Here is a 27,159-nt window from a genome sequence, read left to right on the forward strand (position 1 = left end):
AATTTTTATTAATATCAAACTTTATTTTTTATTGATATAAATAACTTTATTATTAAAAAAAATTATTCTAAATATTTTTTGTTATAGAATTTTATTATTTAAATATAGATTTAATTTAATTAGATTTTAAATTATTTTTTAAAATCATATAATAAAATTTAACTAGTTTTATTTTAATAATTATTTATAAAATATATCAAATTAATAATTATAAGAATGCACATTATTCTTCTTTGTTTTTCTCTCTTTAAAAATATTTCTTTCTTTCTTTTTTTTTTTTTCTTTTCACCTCGTAGCCACATCTAGTAATAAGATTTTTTTTTTTTTTTTAATCAAAGGGGTATCAAAAGATTCTTCCTTCCATTAATTTGACAATTTATTAAAATTTAAGAATATATGTTTTGGGTGTGGAATTTGGGTTTGATTTGTTTGCATTATGTGTTATTGTGAATATATATATATATATATATATATATATATATATATATATATTGATAATTAATTAATATGTTTGAGAGGGATTTGAATTAAGGCTACATTTGATTCAAAAATTATATATGTATAGGTATTTAGAAATTCATTTGTTCAATTCACATATTCATGAATTAGGAAATATGATTTCTACAATTAAACGTGTTACAATTCCCCTTCATTTTGTTAAAAGATAAATATTCAATTTCACCAATGTAATTATAGAGATATTTCAAATTTTATATCTTCATATTATTAATTAAAATAAAAATTTTTAAATTAATATTTTGTATTTTCACATAATTAATTTAAATTAAAATTTGAAATTATAATTATAATAATAAAAATATTATATTTATAATTTCATTTAATGAATTAATAATAAAAATAAAAAATTATAATAAAAATAATATTTTAAATTTTATATAAATAATTAAAAATGAAAATAAAAAATTAATTATAATAATAAAATTAAAAAAATATTATTTTTATATTTTTATATGATTAATTAAAATTAAAAAGTAAAAATATAAAAAAAATTAATTTTATGATAATTTTCATTAAATACAAAATAAGTTTGATTCACATTCCACAACTTATAAATACAAATCAAATACTTATAAAAAGAATATAATTTCGATTTCGTAATGAATTAAGCATAAATAAAAATTTATCATTTTATTTTTAATTCTACTTAATTTTAGTTTTATTATTGATTTTAATTTTAATATATAAACTAAACAAGCGCTAATTAGATACAACTGCTTAACATAAAAGCACACATATAGACAGATGTTTTACAGTTTGTTATTGTTGGCAAAATTAAGCTCCAAATTTTAAGCTTAAGGTTTCATCATTTTGGATCCTAAAAAATTGTAAAAGTATAGTAATGAGATAGTTATTTGTGATTCACTGATTTAATTTGCATTTAGAAACATTCTATTATGAGATTAATTTAACTTATTCACCCTCTACTTTTCCACATAAATGGAAAATATATATATATATATATATATATATATATATATATAGAAAATATTATTTTTTTAAATAAAAAAGTTATTTTGATCATAATTGTGAAAAAAATTATATATATTGAATTAATGCCTTCATTTATAATATAGAGAATAATTATATAAATTTTAACTAACAAGAGATTTTAAATGATAATCATGAGCAGTTCTAATCTCTTAGTTGATTTTTTTTTTTTAAATTAGCTTGAGATCTTACGATTTTGATTATAACTTTAATAACACTAAATTAAAATTTATTAATTTATTTATTTTTATTTTTAATTATATATTCTAAATAAGGTATATAATATATTTAAATATCGTTTGAATAACAGTTGTATTTTATATGAATATGGCTATTATGACAAGTTTTATTGTATAATGTCTGTATTTATATATTCATAAAATTAAATATGATGAGATGCGAATATTAAATTTGCTAGTATAAAAAATTTTATCTTTAAACTATTCTCTTAATAATAATAATAATAATAATAATAATAATAATAATAATAATAATAATAATAATAATAATAATAATAATATTTAAAATTACCATCTAATTTATATTTTAAACTTGTAATTAATTTAATACTTATATTAAAAGGTAGTGTCATTATACAGTTATATAATTGATATAAAAAAATATCCAAAAAAATAAAATAATGGTGATAATATAATTTTATAATTAATTTTTATGTGTCGTATAATAAATTCAATTCTACGATATAATTGAAGAAAAATGTGATAAAAAGATTTTCCTTAAATAGTGAATTTCATTTGATTAATAGTAGTCTGCAACAGCTAAAATAAAGAGAGAGAGTCAAGCATGTAAATGCATAACAACATAATAACTAAATTTTAATTTTTTTTATTTAATTTTAATTTAAGTTCAAATTTAAAATTTTATAATTTTTTAAAAACGTTTTTAACAATTAAATAAATTATGTTAAATTTTAGCTGCTTTTTATAAACTAATATTAAAAGATATTTTTTTAATAAAATTGGATTTTTATTTTTTTTTACGTAATACTATAAATTTAATTATTTAATTACTATTCATAAAAAAATATATACCAAACAATAATCGAGATTCTAATCACGAAATGAAGGTCATCATATTACATTTCTTTCCCTTTCAGTTTATTTGAAAAATAAAAATTTATAAAAATTCAATTTAATTATTTTTTTTATCAAATATCATGTTTAAAACATAATAAATAAAATTAAATTTTTATTTCATGCAAAAATTAATATTAGAAACAAAAAAAAAAATGCGAGAATACTAATGGTAATTAAACTTTTATCTTAGAAAGAAAGCAAATGTAATTATATGAATTGGGTTTTAAAAATAAAAATAAAAATAAAAATAAACAACAAAGGTAGAGGCTATATGTATTTTATTGATAAGATATTGTGAAAGCATAGTGCTCAAGGGCACTTGGGACCTCCTTCCTTGGTCTTCCAATTATTGTAGCAAGGGCAGACTTGCTTATTACCATAAGTTCCAGGAGGAACACAAAGGCATTTGGCGCAGCACTTCAAGCAGAAGAACATGCAAGGCTTCTTGTGTGATGTTGCTGAGCAACGATATGTACATTTTGGTTTGCAATCTGTTGTGTCACAAAACTAAATTAATTAATCTTAATTAATTTTCAACTTAAACTCACACCAATTTATACTCGAAGATATCTCAACATACCTGAAGCACGAAACTTAGCACCCTGTTTAAAGTTCATAGATACAAACAACAATAGCTCATAGATCAGTGCAGATACGTAGAGAATTTTAGCTTAAATTCGTTATACAGAAAGGATTTCAGGTTAAGCTTAGTAGATATATACCTCAGCCATGTCAGAGAAAGTGATGAAAAGATGCAAGGAAAGGAGGAGCAAGAGGGAAGTACACCTGAGGCTTGCCGACATTTTTCTCCTGTGTGCGAGTGAATGAGAATGCTCTGCTCACTGATGAGCGCTGCACAAAAGACAATGGGATATTTGTCTGATTGAGGAATGAATTGAAAGTGAAGAATAATTGAGGGTGTATTTATAGGAATTTTGGAGGGACAATTAAAGGGAAATTATTAAAGCATGGGTTATGGCGTGAATTTTGGGGATAGGCACAATAACCTACAAAAATGAAAAAAAATCATCCCACGTGAGTAGTTCATGAAAAAGTGAGCGGTGAAAGCGGCGTGTCTGGGGCTTTTTTATTATTTTTATTTCTTGAACTTTATTCTGTCATACAAGTAATGGGTTAGTAATAACTGATGAAATTTTTTCAATGAATAATTTCAATTTTATGTAGATTTTAAATTTTTCTTTCAAAATAAAATTTTAATTATTAATAATATATTTTTTTTAAAAAAAAATTTTCTCTTTTTATCTTGTTGCTTTTACCAACTCGGTGATGTTAGTTATGGCGTTTAGGCACTCATTTTGAAATATGCCCATTCTCCATCTTTTTTATGAGGCAGTTATACAGTTACATCCATATTAAATCCATGTGGCTTTTTGGATAATATATAAAGAGAGTTGCATTTTTTATTTTTTGATTTAAAATTATTTTAGGAAAGGTGGTTAGGCCATTTGTGAGAACATGGTGCCCTTCATGATTTTATGGTGTATTAATTAATTTTTTTTTCTGTACATATTCTAATTAAATTAATATTAATCTTTACATTTTTTAGGCTAATTTAGTAAAATTGGAAGCTAAATCTGCCCTCTAAGGTCTCCTCGGATCCTTAAGCTATAAAGGACAAGTTGTCGTCTTAGGTAAGATGTAGATACTAGAGGGATTAACTACCATCAATGCACGGGTGTACTATTAAAATTTTTTCTCATGAGAAAAAAAAAAAAGTGTTTGGTGTGACTGAGAACTATGTCAAAGGGAAACTCTTTAACCTGTTTCCTAGGGAGGAAAATTGAAGAAAAAAATTATTATTTTTCATAATTTTTTTTTTTGCAGATGAAAAGAAAAAGAAATAAAGTGATTTGATTATGTTTTGATGAGAAAGGTTATTATATTCTCACTGTTATGTTTATATTTAATAAATAAAATTATATTAAAAAATAATTATTAAAGTAAAAAAGAGAAAAAAAAAGATAAATTAATATTGTTTTCATTTTTTTTATTTAATTTGGATGGAAAACAAAATGACTCAAAATTTCTTTTAAGCATTTTCCACATAAATTTTTATATTTTTTGCCTTTCCCTTTTTTTTTTACAAAATAAGGAAATTATAATTATAATTTTTCTTTCATTCATTTTCCTTTCAACAAAATAATGAATTGTCTTTTTTACTTCCCCTATTATTTTCTTTTCCCTTCTTCTCATTACTTGTTCACTTGTGAAAAATTGAAATAATTTTCTAAACAAACTTAAAAAAAAAAAATTGAAAAATAATATTTTCAAAAATTAATTACGATTTAGACCATTTTTTTTATAATAAAAGTTATATTTGTTTAAATAAAATATAATAATTTTTATATAACCATAATTATATTATAACTTTTTCATAATTAAAATTAAATAATTATTTTAAAAAATATTTATTTATAATAATAAAAAATAATCATATTATTATAAAATAAATAATAATAATTTAAAAAATTTAAAATAAGTTTTTGAAAATATTATATAATGATTTATTTGGTTAATTATGAAAGATATAAATAGTTTTTTTTTTTAAATTAAAAATTTGTTTTCAACGCATTTTTTATATTTCTTTTATTTTTTGTGAAAAAAAAAATTTAAAACTTTTTAGAAAATAAAAAATATAAAACTATTTTTCACAAATAAACCGGGATTAAACAAACCTTCACATTTCAGCTATTACTTTGGAAAAAAAAAACACATGTACAAAACTGAATATTTTTTTCATATGCTAAAAATCATTAGTACTTCGTCGTTATCTTTTGTTCATTCAATTTATAAAATGTGTTCTCAGAAAACTGGACTTGTTCCTCAACCTGTCTGTACATGGCACATTCTCTCTCCTAAAAAAACTAGTTCAAAGCCACTTATAAATAAGCCACCACTGCACAGGCCATTGGTAGTGAACAAAAGCAATATTTTTGAATTTCAACTAAAAAACAACACTCTTTTCCATTTGGGCAGGACAAAAAAGTTGCTAATTCGGCAGGCTACAAGCCCTAAACTAATGACAACACTCTTTAACATGCGCGTGAGCCCATCAACTTCGGCGGCTACCACTACTGTTAACCCCGTTGCCAAAGCTCCGTTCGATCTCTATCACTGTTGCTAATGCTACTTCTGTTCCTACTACTCTTATAACTCCTCACCTCGGCCCACTTCACAATGGGTTATGTCGAAGGAGTGACCTAACCCAGATTTCCAGGGCGAAAAGAGGTTGCGTGCTGGGGGTGGGTTAGTGGGCGGGGTAGGGAAGAGAAGAGTATAGCATTTGGGGCGTGTTATGGGTAAATTTTAGGGATGTTTGGGACTTGATGAACGACATTTTAGATTGGTTATATTGTAGGAATAAGATATTGTCTCTAATTTTTTGACTCCATTGGAACAAAACTACTTAATTTAAATATTTTTTTATTTAAATCGAAGTTGTGTGATTTTTAAGAAAAATCTTAAGACATTTTAATTATAATTCATTAAATACTTTTATTTTTTATATTGATTAGCTAAGAAAAAAATAAAAATCACAAAAATAAAATTAAAATTATTACAAAAATAAAAAATAAATATGCATTATAAAATATAAAAGAGGTAAATCAAAATGATAGTATAAACTTCAATTTAAACAATAAAGTAGAAGAAATATAAGGATAAAATAATCACGAATAAAACCTACAAAATGGAGAGAATGTACTTCAAATGAATAAAAAATATTCAAAATAAAGATATTTATAAAAGAGAGAATTACAATTTAAGGAATAATAAATTTATTACATTTTCCATTCCAATTATATTTTGGGGTTTATTGGATTGCTGCATTCTTCTCCAGCATCAGCACACCCATCTTTGAAGTTCACATAACTTTGCATTTAAAAAGTACAAATAACCAAAAAATAAAATCAAATAAATAATATTTTCACATTTAAAATTTTATCAAAAATTTTTAGCTTCATCAAATTTACCCTAATTTTAGAAATTAACTGCAATTTTATCCAATATAATTAAAATTGAATAAAAAATATAGCTTATTGTAATCTAACAAAACAAATTTTAATATGTTTTCTTCATTAAAAGAAATTCTTTTGCCTCTCCGCACCCATCATCTTCCCTCTCTTGAATGTGGAGGTAGTTTAGCCCAAGAAAGTAAAATCACAAGAGTTAAGTACAAAACATAGCATGAAAAATTGGAGCATAACAAGAGCAATGCCACTAAATAATCTGCATATGGGATTTCCGCAGTTCTTTGAGGGGATAGTAGGATCCCATATGCAAACAAACAAAAAGGACTGACCATGAAAATGATGTAAAAAAGATATAACCTTAAGAAGATATCTAGATATAAAATGAAAGAAAGTATTCATAATTGGTTCTCTCTCTCTCTCTCTATATATATATAGGCTTTCCATTCTGCAGTTGGATTGACCAATGCAGAAGTGTTGCAGGAACCTCCTAGATCCTATTTATAGAAAAAGTTATGTTGGTGTAGGCAAAAAATGGTACAACAGATGGGTACTTTGTGGGGGAACACAAAGGGCTTTGGTAGAGTATATTCTGGAGACCTTTTAGTCATTCCATTTCTTTCTAATTAAGCCTCAAAAACAATTCTATTTCTACAATTCTATTACTTAAGATGTTAAAAGTAAACAAATAAATGTTCAAAAGAACCAGAGGATAAAATTTAACATTTACCATCTCTAGTGGATTGCAGGCTCTTCCATAACTACTACCGCATTGATCTTAGATAGTGGCATGGAAAAAGGGAAGCTTCTAGCATCTAATTTAGCGGAGTTGGGAAACTTACTGATGGGTCAGTAATCAACAATTCAACATTACTTTTTGAATCAAGTAAACATTAGTGATTAAAAACCACACATCAAATACCAAAAAGATACGTTGAATTCACAAGAGAACAAGAAGAAGGAGAGTATAAACATCCTTTAAAACTCATTAACTTATCTATGCATAAACAATTAATCAAGTAAAATTAATTTCCAAAAATGTTAGAAAATACTCGAGCCCTTTGACTACAAAAAAGGGAATATACAAGTTTTCAGAAAAATAATCAGCAGAGCCCCCCCAAAAAGGCAATGCCAATGAGCCAATTCCGAATGCTACACTAACCAAGTTATGATACAGATTGCCTATTAACAGAGTTCTCGAGAACCAACCTCAATCGCCGAGCAAAAACATCCAGCTCTGCAACCCTTTGCTTCCTCCACCTCCTTTCAAAATCCTTAAAATCATCCGAACATCGCAAGCTTTCTCTCGCGAGGACCATCTGAACATCTTTGAGACACTCATCAAACACATTCAAAACGCTTTTAGCCACCACACTCTTCGCCACCCCAGAATCCTCTTCTCGTGCTTCAATCATATCACAATCCAAATTCATTTCACTCGTCTTCGGGACATTCCCATGATCAAAATCATCCAAATCCAACGACCCTAAATCATTCATGTCATTATCATCATCGGAGAAAACCACAGGCAAAACCGGCGAGAAACTAACCTTCACTCCTACCAAATTCGCATTAGTGCCCACATCCAAATTACTAAAAGAATTGACTTCGCTACGGCCGAAAGGCGAAATAGATGAGAATTCAGGGCTCCAGAGCCTCTTCAAGAGATTGAAAAGGGCGCAATCGTGGGGGGACAAGAGAGAATAACTAAGGCCGCGAGCAAGACGAGAAGAGATGACCCGAAACTTCTTGCGCAATCTGCGGAGCTTCTCGGAGAGCTGGGATCTGGAGTAGGGTTGAGACATAGTGTTTGAGAAATTGTCATAAAAAATGGGCAAGTCACGAGGGAAAGAAAGGCCATGGGAGGAGGAATCGAGGAGGCCCTGGAGAAAACGGATCTCGTCGGGTTCGGTCCAGATCCGGTGGAACTTAAAGGGCGGAGGTTTGGAGTCGAAATCGAGAGCAGCGTTGGAAATAGGTTGGGCTGAGGAGGAGTTGAGGTGAGGGGTTTTGCGTTTGACGGGGAGTTTGGAGGCAGAAGGAGTGGGACTAAGGGAGAGGTGGTTGGGTGGTTCAGGGCGAGGACGTGGGTTGGAGTCCATGGGCATAGATTGCATCGCTATTTTGCTTTTAGCCTCTGCGCCTGAGCCTGAGTGTGAATGTGAGTTTTTGTTTTTAAACATTATGTTTGGGAAAAGAAGAAAATTAACGATAAAGGAAAATAGGAATTAACAATAAAAAGTGAATTCAGAATTTATTTTCTTCCTAATTTAGAAAGAAAGTGAAAGAAAAATTAATAAAATTATAGTTTTTTTTACTTTATTTAAATATAAAAAGAATGAAATAGAAATCATCATATTTCCTTTTTTATGTTTCAAATTAATTATTTAATCCTCATCATGGTTAGTGTAATCACTTGTTTTTTTTTTTTTTTTTTTTTTAAATAAGTCTCATAATTTAGTCAATAATAAATTAAGAATTTGTATACTAAATATGAGAGATTCAGGTTTAAACTCTCTTTATATATATATATATATATTGTAACACCCAAAATTTTAAAATTTTATTATTTTATGAGTATTTTTGGTATTTTAATTTTATTTAAATTTTAGGATTTTTTTTTAGATTTTTCGGATTTTAAAAATCGGGTTCGATTTTCTGAAAATATAAACTTTGATGATTTTTAAAAATTAATTTAAAGACCACGTGGCAAAACTAAAAATATATTTGTAATCTACAAATTTTTCTGAGTTTTCTGGAATTTTTTCGAAATTTTTGGACCTCGTTTTCGGTCCCGAGGCAGAGTAAAAATTTAAAAATTTTATATCCTGAATCGAACCGGCCGAATCGAACTGGACGGATCAGACCGGTCAAATCAGACCGGCCTTTTCTTTTTCTTCTTCTCTTCCCCGCGCGCGTCCGACTTCCTCCCCTTCTCTCTCTCTTTTCCCTCTCCTCCCTCCTCCCCTTGCCGTGCCGCCACCTCCTCACCTCGCCGGCGCGCCTCTCGCCCTCCCCATGGCCGCCGCGCTGGAACGAAAACGGCTCGAGCGGCACGCGTGGCGCGACCGTTCACCTTCCCGGCCAAAATCCGGCCGATCCGGCCACCAATCGGACCGGGTCTTGTGTCTAAACTCATCTACTCGTCGAGAGCTTTCCATAGACACCAAGAACACCGAAATCCATAGAGCGGTTTGTCCAATTTTTGCCCGGGAAGTTTTAACCCATTTTGACTTTCTGGCAGATTTCTCGCAAACCGTGAATCCCACGAGAAAATCGAGAGTACCAGAGCACTCCACTCATCGAGAGCTTCGCAGCGACATAAATTTCAAATTTTTCCGACACCGTTTTTCGATGGGTCCCACGAAATTTCACAGTGTCTTTTTGAGCATTAAATGAGCTTAGAAAATTTTGAAAAATTTATGTACTAACCCCCGTGTCGTGGGCTTCGTGTAGATATCTTCAATTCACAGAAATTCGGCTTGCCTGTTTGTGAATTTCCGCCGCATGCACTGCATCAAAAAGTCTCCGAATTGACCGAGGTTTTGGCTACCCCATTGTCGACGCCCCGAGCTGCCTAAGTCAGAATCGGTAAAGGTAAACCTGAACCTTGCTTTTTCGTAATTTTCTAGTGCTTAAATAGGATTAAAAATTCATAAAATATTCGTGGTAGCTCAGAAAATTATGATTCTTTTTGCAATAGCCTAGTAATATTGCTAAGGACCGCGGGGCAAAGTTTTAGAATTTTTAGAGCTTGTTTGGGTAGTTTTTGCAAAAATGATCAATTATAAGGACTAAATTGAAATTTTACATATTGTGATGGATGACTTATTTGATGGGCCCAGGAGGGGCTGTGTGATGTGATTGAGTTGTGGATATATGGATTGTGAATATAGAAGTGTGTTTTGAGCCATTTTGCAGGTTGGATAAGTCCTAGGTATAGGGGAGACTCTGCCTGATTTTTGGCACGACTTAGGACGTATTTGGTCTTTTCTTGATTGTGTTGAGTCATTTGTATTAAATAATTGTAATGTAATTGTCAGGTGAGCCGGGACAGCCTTCTTCCTCCGCCCAGCCGCCACAGTAACCGTTGTCAAGTCTGTGAGTAAAATATTAATTTTAATTGTAATTTCACTATTATTATATGTTCAAGCATGCCCATGTATCACTTATATGCATATATCTATGTAAACAAATTTTAGGCACGATTTATGTTGTATTCATAACTGTGAAAGTGCCATGTATGTTGCTGTGGTAATTTGGAGCAGTGTGCGTGCGTTGGCGTGCGTGTGATGTGGTGTGGACTATGAATAGGACGGGTAGTCATGGCTTTAGATCTTCGCTGGGACTCGATCCTTCGGGGGGTAGTCACGGCTTGAGTTCTTCGCTGGGACCCCTGATTTGGTTTATTAAGCGAAAGTCCGGCTTGAGTTCTTCGCTGGCACCAAGTTGGATTTAATAGAGCTGTATAGGGGATCAGCTCCCATATATTATTATTGATATTACTAGGTGTGTGAGTGCTTCAAATTACCTTTATGATGCTATGATGTGAAAATGTTGTTGATGTTGCATTTCACTCTACAGGGTGCATTAATTTTAGATAGTTATAGAGATTATGGTTAAAATTGATATTTTACTCTCTGAGTCGAACGCTCACTCCTGTTCAATATTTTTTCAGGCCATCGGAGGATATTTTTGAGATTAACCTGCTTTCTTCCTCGCAGGTCGATTATTAACGTTTGTATAAACTTGTTAAATCTTAGAATTTCTGCATGTGTTAGAAATGTTTATTTGATATGGGTCTGTAAACTAAATTATTATTTTGGACCTGTAAACTTAATATTCTATGCATGTTTGATGGATTGGATGAGGGAGCTCCCATTTATTTTTATGCTGATGAGTATGTGGAGGGTGAGCTGAGCTCCCCAATTGAGTATTTATTGTGTTTACAGGTCGGGTGAGTCAAAAACTCCCCGTTGAAAGGTCCATTTTATGGCCGGACTCTGTCCGGTTGATTTCTTGAAATTGGGCCCAAATGGGCCTTAGAGTTGGGTTAAGTGAATAGTTAGGCTTACTACGGGCCTCGGGGCTTTAGGTTGGCCCAGGTCCTAGTGCCGATCCGGCCCATAGGTTGGGTCGTGACATATATATATATATAGTTTGCTTCCTTTAAGAAAAATTTCTCTTTAAATATATTAATTAGATATTATTAAATCTTTATTTTTAGAATTAAATAGTGGGACTTTTATTAACCAGAAACATGGAAATCCTGGTACAAGAAAACAGCTATTGAAGGAGGAATAAATTCTGTCCTACATCATTTTTCATGTGTATTCTTCAATATTAGCAGTCTCAAATTTGAAACCTGGGTGAGTTGATCTTCCTAATCAATCTTCAATAGTGAGGCACAAATCACACACACTTGCGGCGCTTGCTTATTGCCGCAGTCTCTCTCTCTCTCTTGCTGCTCGTACAGGTATGGCCATGGCTATTTTATTGTCCAACTATTAGCAAACTATGTATAATTTGTGTCTCTTGTAGGCGATAAAGGAAATGGATGGAATTTTGTTTACCCTTTACCCAGTTCTTGTAGTTTCTAGCTAGACTACTAACGCTTGATCACTTCTTTCATCCAGTGAATGGTTTTATAAATTTAATTGATTTTGTAATGATAATGGTTCTGTGATTTGGGAGGCTATGCAATTCTTTGTGGGTTAAGCTTGATACTATATCAGTTTTGTTTTGATGGATGCTAAGCTATGATGTTATTGGTTACATACTATTTACAGTGACAAAATGCTATAGGTTTTGCAATGTTTTCTCAAGGTAGTGTTATTTCTCTGAAATTTTTTAAGCACTTTTACAATGATGAGAGGTATTATCCTAATCTTTATCTCATTCTTGCACCATCCTAGTTTTTTTTCTGATGAATAAGTAAACTTTTTTGAGGATTCTATCTACTGCATCGAATTATTCCATCTCTAATCTAAAGGTCAGTCAAGAAATCCGGCAATTCATGTCTATATAGTCTTTGGTTATTGGCAACTCGATTCCTTCATGCTGGTGCAAAGACGGTTGTAAATTCCATCTGTGATTCATTAAGGAGAGGCTACAGCTGGGACATCCTGAGTAGAATATTGATTTTGCTTAATGATTAGCTTATTGAATATGTACTGCTGGAGTTGAAGGAATCAACTGATGCAGAAAGGGCTCTGTGCTTCTTCCACTGGTCAGCTCAGAGGAAGAACTTTGTCCATGAGGCTCAGATTTACTGCCTCATGGTCAATATATTACTTCGAGCCCAACTGCTCATGGATGCACAAGCGTTGCTTGAATCAGTTTTGTTGAAAAGTGTAGGAGATTCTATGATATTTTGAGTTGTGGAATCCCTTTACCATCTCGAGTCCACTGCTAAATTGAGACCGTCTGGGGTTGGTTTTGAAGTTTGCCGCTACTTGGCAGAGCATGGCTTCTCTGTGAACCAATCAAGTTTCGACATTTGGATTCATGTGGTTCGAAAAATCTGATAAAAGCCACCTGGTCTAGAAGATTTATGAGGATATGATTCAGAGAAGAATATATCCAAATGAAGCAACAATCAAAACCATGATTAATTCTTTATGCGAGGAAGGGAAGTTACAGGTATTCGTGGACATATTGAATAAAGATCCATGGAAAGAGATGCTCCCCTTTAGTAATTGTCAATACTTGTATGGTGCTTTAGGATTTTACAGGAAGGAAGAATTGAAGACGCTTTGGCTTTATTGAAGTCAATGCTACAAAAGAATATGATTCTTGATACCATTGCTTACTCTTTGATTGTTTATGCTAAAGTGAAGCTTGGAAATTTGGCTTGGCAATGGAGGTCTATGAGGAAATGCTTAAGCGGGTTTCCAATGCGAATTCACTTGTATACGGTTAGGCGCCTACTGTGTTGGAGGAGAACTTGAAGAAGCAAATCAGTTTGTTCGAGGAAACTGGGAAAGTGAAGCAAGCAAATGCAATTCTAACTCGTCTATTAGATACTGGGTTCTTACTGTATGAGCTCACACACCCTCATCTTGTTGCTGGTTATGAGAGAATCAAATTCAGGGAGTTCTCAAACTCTACTATGAAATTGAGCATCGAACACTTTGTCCTGGGCTACTTGCTTTCACTTCCTTGATCAGGATCATTTTTCATTATGGAAAACTAGTGCAAGCAAAATAGAATTTAAAAATTATAAAAGGTCGTTCGCCAAATCCAAGTGAGGAGATTTATGATGCACTAGTCACTGGCCACTGTGAGAAGATTAATTCTTTTCAACTTCACAATGAGATGATTTCTAAAGGATTAAAGCCTTGTTGCTCGAATGATTTTGGTGCTGGCACATAGAACATAGAAGTTCGGGGAGGAAAACTATTAAGAAAGCATTTACAAGTGAAGTTCCAAATGAAATGCAAGGTTATTTTTATCGGAATTTTGAGCAAGTTGCTGTTGCTATTGCTCGTTGTAAGCCAGTAGGTCCTCAAAAATTTCCCAAACAAGCGAACCCTATATTAATGCTTTTGCATATTGAAACAGAAGATTGTAAATGAGATACGAAACTCTAATTTCCCTTGTTCCAAGTCTATAGAAGGTGACAAGAAATTTTTTTTTTTTGTTCTTCCTTCTAGATCTGGTCAAGATAGCTTTTGTATTGGTTAAAAAAACTTCCACGAAAGAGACGGGTTTAATTACACAAACTATAGTTCAAGACTGTTGAAAGCCTTAGAACTTTGGAGGTGGAATGGATAATTAAATCAGCATGGATAGTATGTGATGTGTTGTTCTAAACTCCTAATATCAACACTTAAAAGTAAATTAATATCAAGTAACAAAAAAAAAATGAAATAATTAAGGTTAAGCCATCAATCATAGATGATGGTAGAATGATTAAATGAAAGAAACGTGTATATTATTTTCAATCAAGATTCAAGAAATGATAAATGGGCAAAGAACAAGCAAATGGGAATAATTAAGGCAAAGAACATCATAGTAGAGTTTGCATAAGCAAAATTCTAAGGATATATATATATATATAGTTAAATCTTTTACATTGTACCACCAATCCATAAAACTGAAAGAATAAACTAGGTGAAAGAAGTAGTTTTAAGAAAGTCAAAACTTTGGAGAAGCAAAAGCTAAATCAGTTTATTTTAATGATATGAGACAGAAGAATGGCCATCGAGGAGAGGATTTTCTCCAAAACAGGCATAAGCCCATAAGTATGAAATAATTCAATGATAAACTTTTTTCCTTACTATACAAAGACAATTTTCTTCTGCTGCCTCTAACTGCTTCTATGTATAAACTAGTACACAAAGTTGCAACTATAGAGGAAGACCAACATAGCAAGAAAAATGTTGCTGATTAAACAACTGTACATGATGTAGAGGAATCAGAGGTTAACTACCATATGAAATTTCTCTAATGCTGCAACTGTTTTATTAAGCAAGGCAAAGAGTGCATTCGTGCAAAAACTCCTAATACAGGAATGCCCTGCTCTCCTCCATTTTGTCCAAATGGTCATAGTAGCCACCAAGACAATGATTAACCGCCATTAGTCCATCACAATACAACCCAGCACTGATAATTCAATGTGAAGCTTGGACAGTTTCTAATTGAATGGAATATGGATTCCACAACTAGAGACTCAACAGAATTTTTTCAATATTTTTCAAAACGAAGTGCAACCAAGCACTGTTAAATGCTATTGAGATACCAAAACTGAAGATTTGAGGAAAGCCAATCAGTTCTTTGTGAGGTTTATTTTATCTTTTGCTTCTGCCACTTTTTCTCGAACCCCACGAACGACTTCCTCAGGAGCTTTCTCTACAAACTGCAGAAAGAGACAGATCATAAACACATGTAAAAGTGCATGCATCGACAGCCATAAGATGTGCGATAGGGTGGGAACCCACAAGCTCATGCATGACATCAAGAATCTATAAAATAATGCTCAGCAACCCCTTCCTTCGAGAAAGAGATGCAGCTTCAAGATCTTCACCATCTCCAGTGTTTTGTTAAGCAAATGCTCAATAATGTAAATATTATGAGAAAAATGAATCGAATAAATTATAAAAGAGATCCACTGTTCTCCTACTAGAGCTAGTTGGCTTTAATAGTGCAAAATTTACTCAAATAATGACATAAAGACTAGACAAATCCACATCAAGGACCAGCAAGGCAGCAACAGATCTTCAATATGTTAAGCCTCCTTAGAAAGTTTGACATCTACAGGTATAGCAACTTAATATTTTGTTCCTTATTTTTCTGTATGATACCCTTTACATCGAGCCACGGTCCGGGTTGGACCTGGAACGGGACCAGAACTGGCCTGATCAAACCCAGGACTGGAACAGTCTCATGGACCTGAACCAGATTTGGAATGAAACCTTCCTCAAACTGGAACCGGAACCTAACCTGCCCCCTGCGTTCCACTTCTGGGCCCTCCCCTTCACAGACTGGAACTGCTGGTTCCAACCAGGAACCAGCCCACAGTCCTGGTAGGAGTAAAAGAAGTATACCTTTGGAGAATTGAGGCGAGCTACAAGCCCTTCATACTCTGCTTGCATCTTGGAAAGGCGCTTTGAAAGCTGGTCAACTTCAGCGGATATATCAACCATATCAGCAAGGGGAAGATATGCCTCTAGTCCCTCACTTGCAACAAGATGAACTGATTGGTTGGCATCCCCTGATGTGCAAGGGCAATTAGATCCACCAGAAAAAGAGAAGTGATGAACAGCAATGAACACAAGCGGAAAGGCAAAAGTGATTCGGAAGTAAACATACCCAGAGGAGCATCTGTGAAATGAACATTTTGTAGATCAAGCTGGGATAGAAGAGCTAAAACTTCTTTCTCTTTCTGCACCAACAAAAGGTTGGACTTACAATCATAATTAGAATGCAAACTCACAAGTTCAACAAATTGAGATGCTATCTAGTGAACAAGGCTGCTATTCAATCACCTCACCTTGATCTGTAGTAAGCAGTGTAAACATGGCATAAAAGGTGTATGCAAAGTTCATAACGTATTATCAAATACACATTTTCATACCCAGTAGATTCTTTTAGGACTGTCAACGGGGTTGAGCTCATCCAAAACTTGATTTGTTCAGCCTAAAAGCTTTTGGCTGAGCTTTAGTCTTTATGTGAGCTCTGTGATTGGATTGAGTTTCGTTAAGATATGAGTCTGATTAAGATTTGGTTGAGCTTGGGCTAAGTTAAACTTATACTCAGCTGATATAAGCTTGATTTAGCCCAAATTATATAAACGTATGTATAATATAGGTGGAAGGGGGAGGAGAGTGGGAGGAATAAAATTTTCTTATGAAAAACCTTGGCTGGAATGTTAAGGATTTGAGGGAAGTGAGCAATCGAAAGAAGGTTAATGAACTCATTTTGAAAGCTTCCCCTACAGTGTTGCACATCCAGCAGTTTCAAAGAGAATTAGCTGATGCTGCACTTATTGAGAGTATTTAGGAGTCTCACTTTAAAACTTTGGTTCTGTTTACACACTACTGGTGCTTCAGGATGAATAATAGTTGTTTGGGGTACAGGATTTCCTCAACATACACCACCAATCAAGCAACTGTATTTACATTTATAATAGACCATTCAACTTAGAGTCCTAGTTAGAATAGAAACACTACCGTTCACACATAATTGGACACAAACAAAATGAACAAACTTACAGATATATACTGGATGACTTCTTCACTTGCAACTATAGATGCATATATACGTTTAGCTGGCTCAACACAGTATTCTGCTCTAGCATTCCGGATCGCTCTAGTTTGATTAACAAAAGAAGAGGAACTAGTTGATTAGAATAAGAAATAACTATGATATCACATTGTGATAGGGTGCATGTGGGCTGTGGAGTTGTCAGGAAGGAAACAAAGAAAGATTCTAAACTCACCAGTGCTTGGAAATTTTCAGACTTTTTAATTGAGTTAGCATTTTGTGGAAGTGATATCTGGGGCCAGGAGGATACCATAAGAGCTTCTTTCCTTTTGGGTAGCGCCTGTTTATAAATTAGTCAGTTTGAAGAATCCATAGATTTGCATCAAATATTCTCGCATCTGTATAAAGTTTGTCAAATAGCACAATGGAGAACATATCAACTACTAGAGCCCTTTGCTCAATAACAGAAGATCTCAGGAATTCAAGAGATTAAAAAAAATGCATCCCCCCTCAAGTCCTCCTCTCTCTCTCTTTTTTTTTGTGTATTCTGCCAAGGTGTGGGGCCAAGAGGGGAGAAAAGTTGTGTGCAATTACTACAGAAAGTAACAAGTAGTGATGCTGGATATAACTCCAATTAACTCTCTCAAGAGCATCAATGTGGATGTATTCAGACAAGTAAGGGTAAGCACATGGGAGACAAGCATCAGAAAGTGAAAGAAATTAAAAAAATCAGAACAGTTTATTCACACATCCAGAAGAAAAGAGACCCACCACAGAAATGTGCAAGAAAGTATGGAAACCAATTTTTTTGACTGAAGCATTACGTGCACATATCCAATATCATATCTTAAAGTGTTTATCATCTAAAATAAACAACCTTTAAAGAAAAAAATTGAATGCAAAGCAATGACTAGGTTACCTAAAAGCTAAATCTATGATATGGTTATGCTGAGAAGAAAGTGCAGTATTAACAATTGAAAGATGGTCAAAAGAAAAAAATCTCCATTTGACAGGGCTTCTTCCTATACCTATGAATTCCACTGGACCCAGAAATGCTTGAAATAAGGGAAGTTCCTTAAAATTTAAACTTGATCTTGATTTTCCGATAAATTCATTAATTAAGTTTAAGAAATAAGCATTTTCCATTGAAAATGCTTATTTCTATTAAATCCATCAGTTTTTGATTCGAATTCTTGATAATTAGTAATAACAAGAATAAGATGAATTTTACACACAAACAAAGAGAGAGTCACGGCAGGGTGGATTGGGGCAAGCAAAGATGAGTGCTATCTTATTGCACTGAGAAATTTGTGAGCAGAAATACTCAAAGAAAACTTTGATGAAAAGATCTAGCACAAAGTCAATATGACTTGCCATAAGGAAATAGTTGGGAACAAAATACCTGCCACAGTTCTTCAGTAACAAATGGCATGAATGGATGCAGCAACTTCAATACATTTTCAAAAACATACGATAGAACTGTCTGTGCCACTATTGCAACTGCATCACCTCCAGAGTGGTAAAGTCGAGCTTTACTAGCTTCTATGTACCTGGCAAAATCAAGAACATTAGACCACAGCAACACCTAAAAGATTCTAAACCAAAATTCTAAACATTTAGACAGGTGGCAAGGTTTATTCAGAAAGCATACTATGTAGTACTTGTTTGATTGGGTGACTAGAAGCAGTTGTTGTTTGGTACTCTAGCAAACCAAATACAGTGTGATTGACCAAGTTACAATATTTCAACCTAAACGCTGGTGGCCCTTGGCCAGCATTCAAAAAATATTACTGATCACTAAGCTTCAAGAGTTTTGGCTTTAAAACCCGTCAGTAAAGTGGCTGTCATTGACAATGGTCTTATAGTTGTTCTTATTTACTATTATACCAATTCATATTACCAAAAGGGAGGGCAAGACAGAGAGGGAACAACAGATTACACATGTATTTAGTTAAGAGCATCAAAAGAAAAACTTTGAAAAAACATATGGCATCTATCAATGAGTGAAATGAACATATTCATGATCTTATCTGGTTGGTTAGCAAGATTTATTGGTACATCAATGAATAGTTCAAAGATTATTTATATATTAATATATTATTTAATTTTACCTGATAGATGTCCTTATTGGTCATTCACAATCTAAACTACAACTCCAACTGCCAAGTTACCAAATGCCGTACAATCAATCAGAAACTTTGACAGCAAAAATTAATTGATAGCCACAAACTGCAAACGATTGACCATAGCTGCCGAAACAAATAGGCTTGTAACTGCTAGGTGTCTAAGTTGTATGAACTTGGATACTAATTGTCATATAATGTATTGTACATGCATAAACTTCACGGAGTTACAACTCATTTAACTTTGATACAAGGAAAAAATAGATGGAGAAAGTCAAAGATTTACCATATATTCAAGGATATTAGAATCCTTCATTAAATCTCATGAAATGAACACTTGGATTTAGGCTTGGCATTTTCTTAGGATTTTTTTTCTATTTAAGTTTATGAAATATGAAAATTTAGATTCTGTTAGGAAAAAGGAGTTAAAATATTTGAAGGGAGATAAAATTACACTCACCTTTGGGAACAAAAAGAAAAGGAGAGAAATTGAAAATGACAAAACTGCATTTATTTCACTAGAAAATTTGTTATAGAAGTGAAGGAGAATTTTTCCCACTTTCTTTTCATTCCTTCACATGTTGGAGATATTGGTTCACATGAACCTGGAGAAAGAATTTGGTTCACTTTCCCTTATTTTTTTCTCTATTTCCAAACAAGGAAAAGTTGCATTCCCTTATAATTTCCCTCTTCTTTCTTTTCTCCACTTTCTCCTCTTCCAACCATAACATTAATATATTACCAGTTCTCCCAGCTAGACTCCCATTTCATGAAAGAAGGGAAGTCTATGGATGAGCTGCAAAATAAATAAATATTAAATTTGAAAAATCAAGAAGATAATATCCTTCTATGAGTAAAGTATCATATTTGTGATCAGGAAATTAGAATCTGCTGAAAGATAATATGGATATTATAAGGAATTGAAAAAAAAATAACATACCAATCAGCAAAATCACTCCAGAAGAAATCATAGATTTCTCTTCCAACATCTCCAAAGAAGAACTTGTCATAGCTTGCAGTGACTGTATCAACAAGTATATGAAGTTTTGAGACCTGAAAGTAAGGAACAGTTATTTGATTGACTGCAGGAGTATCATGAATTGGCAAAACAGACAATGAATGAACTATTTTCTCACCACCCAGCATTCTGGTAAAGGTAGCTTGACCAAGGACTCCTCTTTGTCAAACTGAAAGAGAAATAAATTACAGAACACGGGAAAGCATAACTTCAGCACAGACATGACAAAAGAAAAACTCTAATCCTATCAAAACATGAAGATAAACAAACCTTATAAGCCAGCATAGTTTCCTATGCAGATGTATCTGCTTGACTAGGCAAATTTTGCAACACAAACTTGCCAGCATTCCACAGTTTGTTAGTGAAGGCTTTGTTGGCAGTCAACCTCTCAGTAGACAAGTTAAGGTCCTGGATAAAAGAGCATGTACATAGTGAATAAAATAGCATCTTTCTGAGCTAGAAACCATGCACATGCAAAAGGCAGATTAGCAGCTTCAGTCTCTCCTTATCAATACACTGCCACGTAGTCTCAAGAGAGCATTTTTTAGGGTCATATGAAAACAAAACAAACCTGCCCAGCAGTTCCTAAAGCAAAAGTAAATTGCAAAGCATCAGTGCCAAAATCCTTGATTGTATCAAGGGGATCTATTACATTCCCCAATGTTTTAGACATTTTTCGTCCCTGAAAATATAATACAGGATACAGCAAAACTGTAAGTCATAAATTTGCAAACAAATATTTATCCCCCTTCTGCATGGGCTGTTCGTACATAATTTTAAAATTTTATAAGGATATATAAGATTATGGATGCAGGTAAAAAATTTTTAGTAGCAATTTGCTCACTTATGAGTCCCGGATAAGTCCGTGAAGATAAATATGTGAAAATGGCACACTCCCAGTGAACTTGATTCCCATCATGACCATCCTTGCCACCCAGAAGAACAAAATGTCATGCCTGTCCAAACAAAGAAATCATCAAATAACAAACTAAAGGAGCGTTTGGTTCACCTGTTGGGTGCAGCTGATAGCTGATAGACACCCAAACAGGTGAACTAGAGTGTTTGACAAGCTTAAAAAAATAAAACCGATAGATGATGGGCAACTGGTATGGTACCCATCAGCTACAGTTTGTATCAGCTCTATTTTTAGAGCTGTTTCTCATCAGATTTGGTTTTATTTTTTATTTTGACCATATTATCCTTTTTTATTTAACTTGAAAATTAATATTATTAACACTTTTATCTTTTTTATTTATAATTTTAACATTTTTAATTATCGTATTTTAACTTTGTTAAAATATTTTTTATTAATAACATAAAATATAAAATATTTATTTATATCTAAATACTTAAAATTAATTATAAATTTTTTTATTAACAATAATAATTACTTTATTATTTTATCTATATTTTTAAAATTATTTAATTTTTTTAAATAATTATTTTCTAATTTCAATAATAAAATAAATAATATTATACTATAAATTAATAATTATATATTTATTTTAATAATATAATAAATGATATAATTTATTAATTTAATAATTATATATTTAATTTAATAATAAAAAAATAATATAATAAATTTATAATTTTATATTTATTTAAATAATAAAATAAATTATATGATATATACCCTTATTAGTCATTTCACATATCAACATGAACAGCTAAATATAGTTTTACCAAACACTTAACATAAATCAGCTATCATCCGCTATCAGCTATCAGCTAACAGTAACAGCTATCAGCTGTATTCAACAGTTAAACCAAACAGGCCCTAAATGAATGAAAGCTGATGCAAAAAGAAAAAAAAAAAAAAGAAAAAAAGAAAAGGTCTGGTACAGAAAAGGCACATTCTTGTTAGCAAGAGTAGAAGCCAAGTCAACAGTTCTACCATTTGATATGCATCCTTTGGTCATATAATTTTAGGGTACAAACAATACTTTTAAAAGCCATAACTTGGAGGCTCAGATGCTAGAAATGTCACTGATTAAGACTAAAAATTGAAGACAATAATAGATCTTATAATCCATGATGCAACTTCCAAATTTCTCTCTGTGTTCCTTCTTTACGTTGCATTCTTGAGTTAATCATATTTAACAGTAATTATCATATAAAAGGGCAATACCATCAACCAAAATGCCAAATAAATATTTTGTTTTAAGTTCAGACCCCACATAAATTAAGAATGTTGAGAGAAAGAACACGAAACAGTGAGAGCCACCTTAGAATTACTGATCCGTGTGCATGGACAACCCTTATTACATTGATTTACATTCTACAATTGAAAAAGAAACAGCGAACCATATCTGCCCCTTGAATGTAGATTTAAATTTTAATTCAGAAAATAATCAGGATAAGGATGTGCAGTCACTGTCCTGTCCAACCTTCTCTACACCAAATACCAGACAGATTCACTTAAACCATCCCTAACCAAGCTAGATAAAAGGGATCAGTGCCATCACAATATCTTAAGTATGAGTCACTTCCAGTTCCAGATCGAATGATTCCACAGTAACCACATATCCATATGATATAAAACAAATCAAAAGTGAATGTGGCAGGACTCAGAAGCCAGTAGAAGAAGCACATACCCTGTTTCAAGCATTGTTGTTGGATAAAACTTCTTAAAATCCTCTGATGATACATCCGGCCACCCAAGAGTGCTAAAAGGCCAGAGGGCACTGGAGAGAAGTTAAATAATAAGAGGCTGAGAAATGGGAAATTCACTTCATTTCCAAGTAGCGATTTCATTGTTCAAGTAATGTAAGCCATTGGGATCAACCATGGGCTACAAAATTATATATCTAAAAATGACAGGTGATCCAAGCTTTTCTCTAACATATATTCAATGATCTGAGATTAAGGAGAATATACACAGAAGATACTAATCCTTGCCCTCTTGTTATGTTACTTTCCTTGAACCTGATCATGAATTATTTGCTGCTATATCCTGTAGGCATTTGCATGAGAGCACAAGTTGTTGCTCAACTCTTCCATCTTTTACTCTAAATCTTAAGCATAACAGAAAGAGGCTAATGATTGGTATTGATAAAAAAACATACCTTGAAAACCATGTATCAAGAACATCTGGATCTTGATATATTACTACATCTTTTCCATACTTCTTATGAGCCTTCTCAAGGGCTTCATTAGCATTCCTAGCAACTATATAATCTTCTTCACACTTCTTTCCCTCAATGTACCAAACAGGTATGCGGTGTCCCCACCATAGTTGTCTGCTTATACACCAATCTTTAATGTTTGATAGCCAATGATTATAAATCTGTCATCAACAAAAAGAAAGATGTAAGCAAAGTACCTAATACCAAGAATGACAAAATAGTATCTTTTGTTTCGAAGAAAACAACGAAAGTGGGTTGGAGGAAACCAATATCATGAAGTTGCTCAGGTTATAATGCTTTGTGTTCAAAATATCAATCTACATCATTAGTTTGTTGTGAAGAATGACCAAAATGAAGCAATATTCAGAAGTATGAAGCTACCTCACTAGTTTGAAGTTACAAAGATATATGGCTCAGAGAAATCTCAATAAGGGAAACAAGAAGATGAAGAAGAAAGTCAACTTGCACTATTTAGAAGTCAAATGCAGAACACAAAAGCATACTCCTTAATCTTACATACCTTCTCAAATCTTTCAGGCAGAATGGTCAATTCTCCTTTTTCAACTGCACGAAGTGCCTTCTCAGCCAAAGGCTCCATGGTTACAAACCACTGCTTACTTACCAATGGCTCTATTACCTAAAAGCAGGAAGAAAAGCCATCACATTGCCAGTGGAAGGAAGAGGGATTCATTCAAAAAGGTTAAACTAATACTATGGAATGGCACACATGAAAGACAATATTTACGCACTTCTCCACCACGCTGTGATCGGGGAACTCGTAAAGTGTGTGGCTCCTTTTTCACTGCCAAGCCTGTCTCCTCCAGTTCTGACCATAGTTTCTTCCGTGCCTCAAATCGATCTAGACCACTTATTGTTAGACCAAAGAGTGAAATTGGGTCGGGAGTTATTTATGGGCTAAACTATCTTTTCAAAATAGCAGAATATCATCAATGTAGTTCAGGGTACTATGAAGAATAGGCTCAAAAATTCGAACCATGGCCTTTTGGAATGGTGAGGGGGCAATTTTAAGCCAAAAAGGTATTACGATCCACTGATATTGAGCATTAGGAATACAAAATATTGTCTTGTATCTTTCTGCTAGATCAATTCCTAGTTGTCAAAATCTTGCTTTGAGATCAAACTTTGAGAAGATATGCGTTGCTTGTAAATGAGTGAACAGAGAACTAATCCTCGGAAGTGAAAATTTGTCATCCATTAAGAAATGATTTAAGGGCTTATAGTCAATGACCAGTCTTGGAGGTCTATTGAAGTCATTCCTAGATGAGTTGCCTTTGTAGAGTTGACATACTCATTAAGCTTAAAAAAGGGCTTAATAAAGAAATCTCTATTTTTTCATAGAAGTGTTGGATAAGAGAAGTCAACATGGGATTTTGCACAGAATGGCATGAGCAGCTCCTTGTATTCGGCAAACTCTTCTGCAACTTCAGACAAGGAGAATAATTTTGGAATAGTGGTGAAGGTTTTAACAGACTTTTTGCGTTTTAAACCGATAGGAAGGATTTGAAGATGTTGAGCTTGATGATAGATATCAAATCCTATCAATAAATCTTTATCAGGCAAAGTTGATCTAATTACTTTTGTCCATATGGTACAGTCTGGAAATAACTGTATTCTAATGGGCCTTTTAGTAATGAGATTGTGCAGAATACTATCCCATCTGTGGCTTTGAAATATTCTGAATGAGACATTCAAGCTTCATCAGGCAACACTGCAGGATTCATCATGCTTTTATGGGCACCAGTATCAAGAAAATCAATGATAAGAATTGATCTTTCATATTTGAAAGGTAGGACATGAATATGCAGCAATGGAATTGAGATCAGGAGCTGTACTGGATGGCATGATTGAAGAGTATTGATACTGAGGTATTCAAAATCTTCTTTTGATGAAGATTTTTCTTCGTCTGAAAAGATTTCTTCTAGTACAAAGACAGTTTTTGCATCGGCTTCTTCTTGTTCTGAAAATAAGGACTCAAAGTCAGCATTGTCCAGGTTGAGATGCATACTCTGATGAATTTATTGGATCAATTTTGCTACTTGTTTAGGCTTTTAAGGACATTCGTTAGAGAAATATCCATTTTTTCGCAGATAAAGCATCTGTCTATTTTGAACTTTTTTCCCCTGGCTGATTTTTTTTTTTTAAGTTAAACAGATATTCCTTTCTTCCTGTTCTTGTTGTTATTGATTCTGTAATGCTTCAGATGCTTCTTCTTTTTGGATTTGCAGGTGCAGTTATTTTCTTTGCATTTGATTACGAGATAAGATTTTCTGTACATTTTTCGCGGAGTGGCTAGCGTCATTTGATGAATTTTCTAACATGTCACTCAAAAAGTGCTGCTAATCACAAATTTTTTCAAGAGTGGCTAGCGTCATTTGATGAATTTCTTCCAAGGTTATCTGGGTCAAGTCTTTGCAGATTGCCAAAATTGCTCGCGGTAATTCAGGCTGTAATTGTTCTAGCAAAGAAGTAATATAAGTGTGTCTCAAGTTGAAATCATTGTATCTACTTAACAGATAGTATCTCTGAGACATACTTTAGTAATGAAACTCAATATCTTTCTTTTTTAAAAAGTAGCATTTCATCTCAAAATATTTTTGTTGCACTTGTCTGTTGTAGAGTGTGTAGTCTTCAATGAATTCCTCATAGAGAGCATTCATGACTCCTATGATCGATGCTTGGTAAAACAAGAGACGCTTGTAATCTCGAAGACTCTGGAACCATTCTCTTAATGATCTAATGAATCTACACGAGAATTCTTTCAAAACACTCGATAATACTGCATCCGGTTTAGACATTTGGAGATTAAGCTAAGTACAGAATTCTGTCATTCTATCTCTCCATTTGGCTGGAGGAGTATCATCAAGAGTGAACCAAGGACCAAAAGTTAGCATGGGGAGAGCTTTATCTAGATTTTCTCCGTCAAGAGTACTAGTTGTTTGCTCTACATGAGGTTCTGTGATCCCATCATTAGAGCCTGTTGAAGTTGCTACCAGCAAGTTTGTGATATCTGCCAAATCCTCTTCAAAATCAGTTGCTGATGAGGAGTCTGTCTCATTCATTAGGGGACCAACTAAAATAACTATTTGTTGGAAAGGACAATCACTAGCTACTTGTTGTTTGCCTTTCTAGGTTTTACTTTATCTTCCTCCATAGATTTTGGAGATGAGATACTTTTAGAGGGTTGAACAGTAAATGAAAAAGGCTGAGCTTTTGGTTTAGGCTTTTCTTGAAAAGGATTATGAAATGGTTATTGAGGATAAGAGTTTGTCTGATAGAATGACTTATAGGTAGAGGGTGGATAAAATGAAGAAAAAGAATTATAATCAGAAGGGGGAGGAAACGGATTGTGATGATCATGATCAAATGGTGTTGGTTTCCTTTTGGCTAAGCCAGCTTCTATTTGAGCAATTAGTATTTTTAACTTTTTAATTTCTGATTCCTTTTAATTAAATTCATAGCCAAACCTTTTCTGCTGAAGTAAGGATCTGAGGTCTTTATTAAGTTGATTGACCCTGGACTAAAGATTAACATAAAGTTTATTGACTTGGGCTGATAAATTATCAACCT

General features: G+C 32.8%; 3 protein-coding genes and 1 pseudogene across 3 annotated transcripts; 1 reads left to right on the forward strand and 3 right to left on the reverse strand.

Moving 5' to 3' along the window:
- Nucleotides 1–2,759: 2,759 nt before the first annotated feature.
- On the reverse strand, nucleotides 2,760–3,512 carry LOC110671420 (protein RSI-1). The gene is made up of 3 exons (XM_021833894.2): nucleotides 3,329–3,512; nucleotides 3,187–3,208; nucleotides 2,760–3,097 (listed from the first exon to the last, which is right to left on the reverse strand). The coding sequence occupies exons 1-3, from the start codon at nucleotides 3,407–3,409 to the stop codon at nucleotides 2,916–2,918; spliced, it is 285 nt and encodes a 94-aa protein (XP_021689586.1). The 5' UTR covers nucleotides 3,410–3,512; the 3' UTR covers nucleotides 2,760–2,915.
- A 4,060-nt stretch (nucleotides 3,513–7,572) lies between these two features.
- LOC110671378 (probable transcription factor At5g28040) lies at nucleotides 7,573–8,766 on the reverse strand. The gene has a single exon (XM_021833825.2). The coding sequence runs from the start codon at nucleotides 8,710–8,712 to the stop codon at nucleotides 7,762–7,764; it is 951 nt and encodes a 316-aa protein (XP_021689517.2). The 5' UTR covers nucleotides 8,713–8,766; the 3' UTR covers nucleotides 7,573–7,761.
- A 3,642-nt stretch (nucleotides 8,767–12,408) lies between these two features.
- On the forward strand, nucleotides 12,409–14,232 carry LOC110671381 (pentatricopeptide repeat-containing protein At1g66345, mitochondrial-like; annotated as a pseudogene).
- Nucleotides 14,233–14,702: 470 nt separating this feature from the next.
- LOC110671422 (valine--tRNA ligase, chloroplastic/mitochondrial 2) lies at nucleotides 14,703–24,479 on the reverse strand (the record flags this gene model as incomplete). Its single annotated transcript, XM_058152159.1, is given in 15 exon segments — nucleotides 14,703–15,455; nucleotides 16,144–16,310; nucleotides 16,409–16,481; nucleotides 17,311–17,413; nucleotides 17,539–17,642; nucleotides 18,705–18,852; nucleotides 20,318–20,478; nucleotides 20,562–20,612; nucleotides 20,714–20,851; nucleotides 21,015–21,125; nucleotides 21,288–21,399; nucleotides 23,041–23,130; nucleotides 23,512–23,732; nucleotides 24,092–24,208; nucleotides 24,321–24,479. Coding segments are annotated over 15 exon segments (1,884 nt in total), but the record flags the coding sequence as incomplete, so codon positions are not given.
- Between the last annotated feature and the right edge of the window lie 2,680 nt (nucleotides 24,480–27,159).

This window comes from Hevea brasiliensis, chromosome 9 (assembly GCF_030052815.1).
Source record: "Hevea brasiliensis isolate MT/VB/25A 57/8 chromosome 9, ASM3005281v1, whole genome shotgun sequence".
Taxonomy (NCBI): domain Eukaryota; kingdom Viridiplantae; phylum Streptophyta; class Magnoliopsida; order Malpighiales; family Euphorbiaceae; genus Hevea; species Hevea brasiliensis.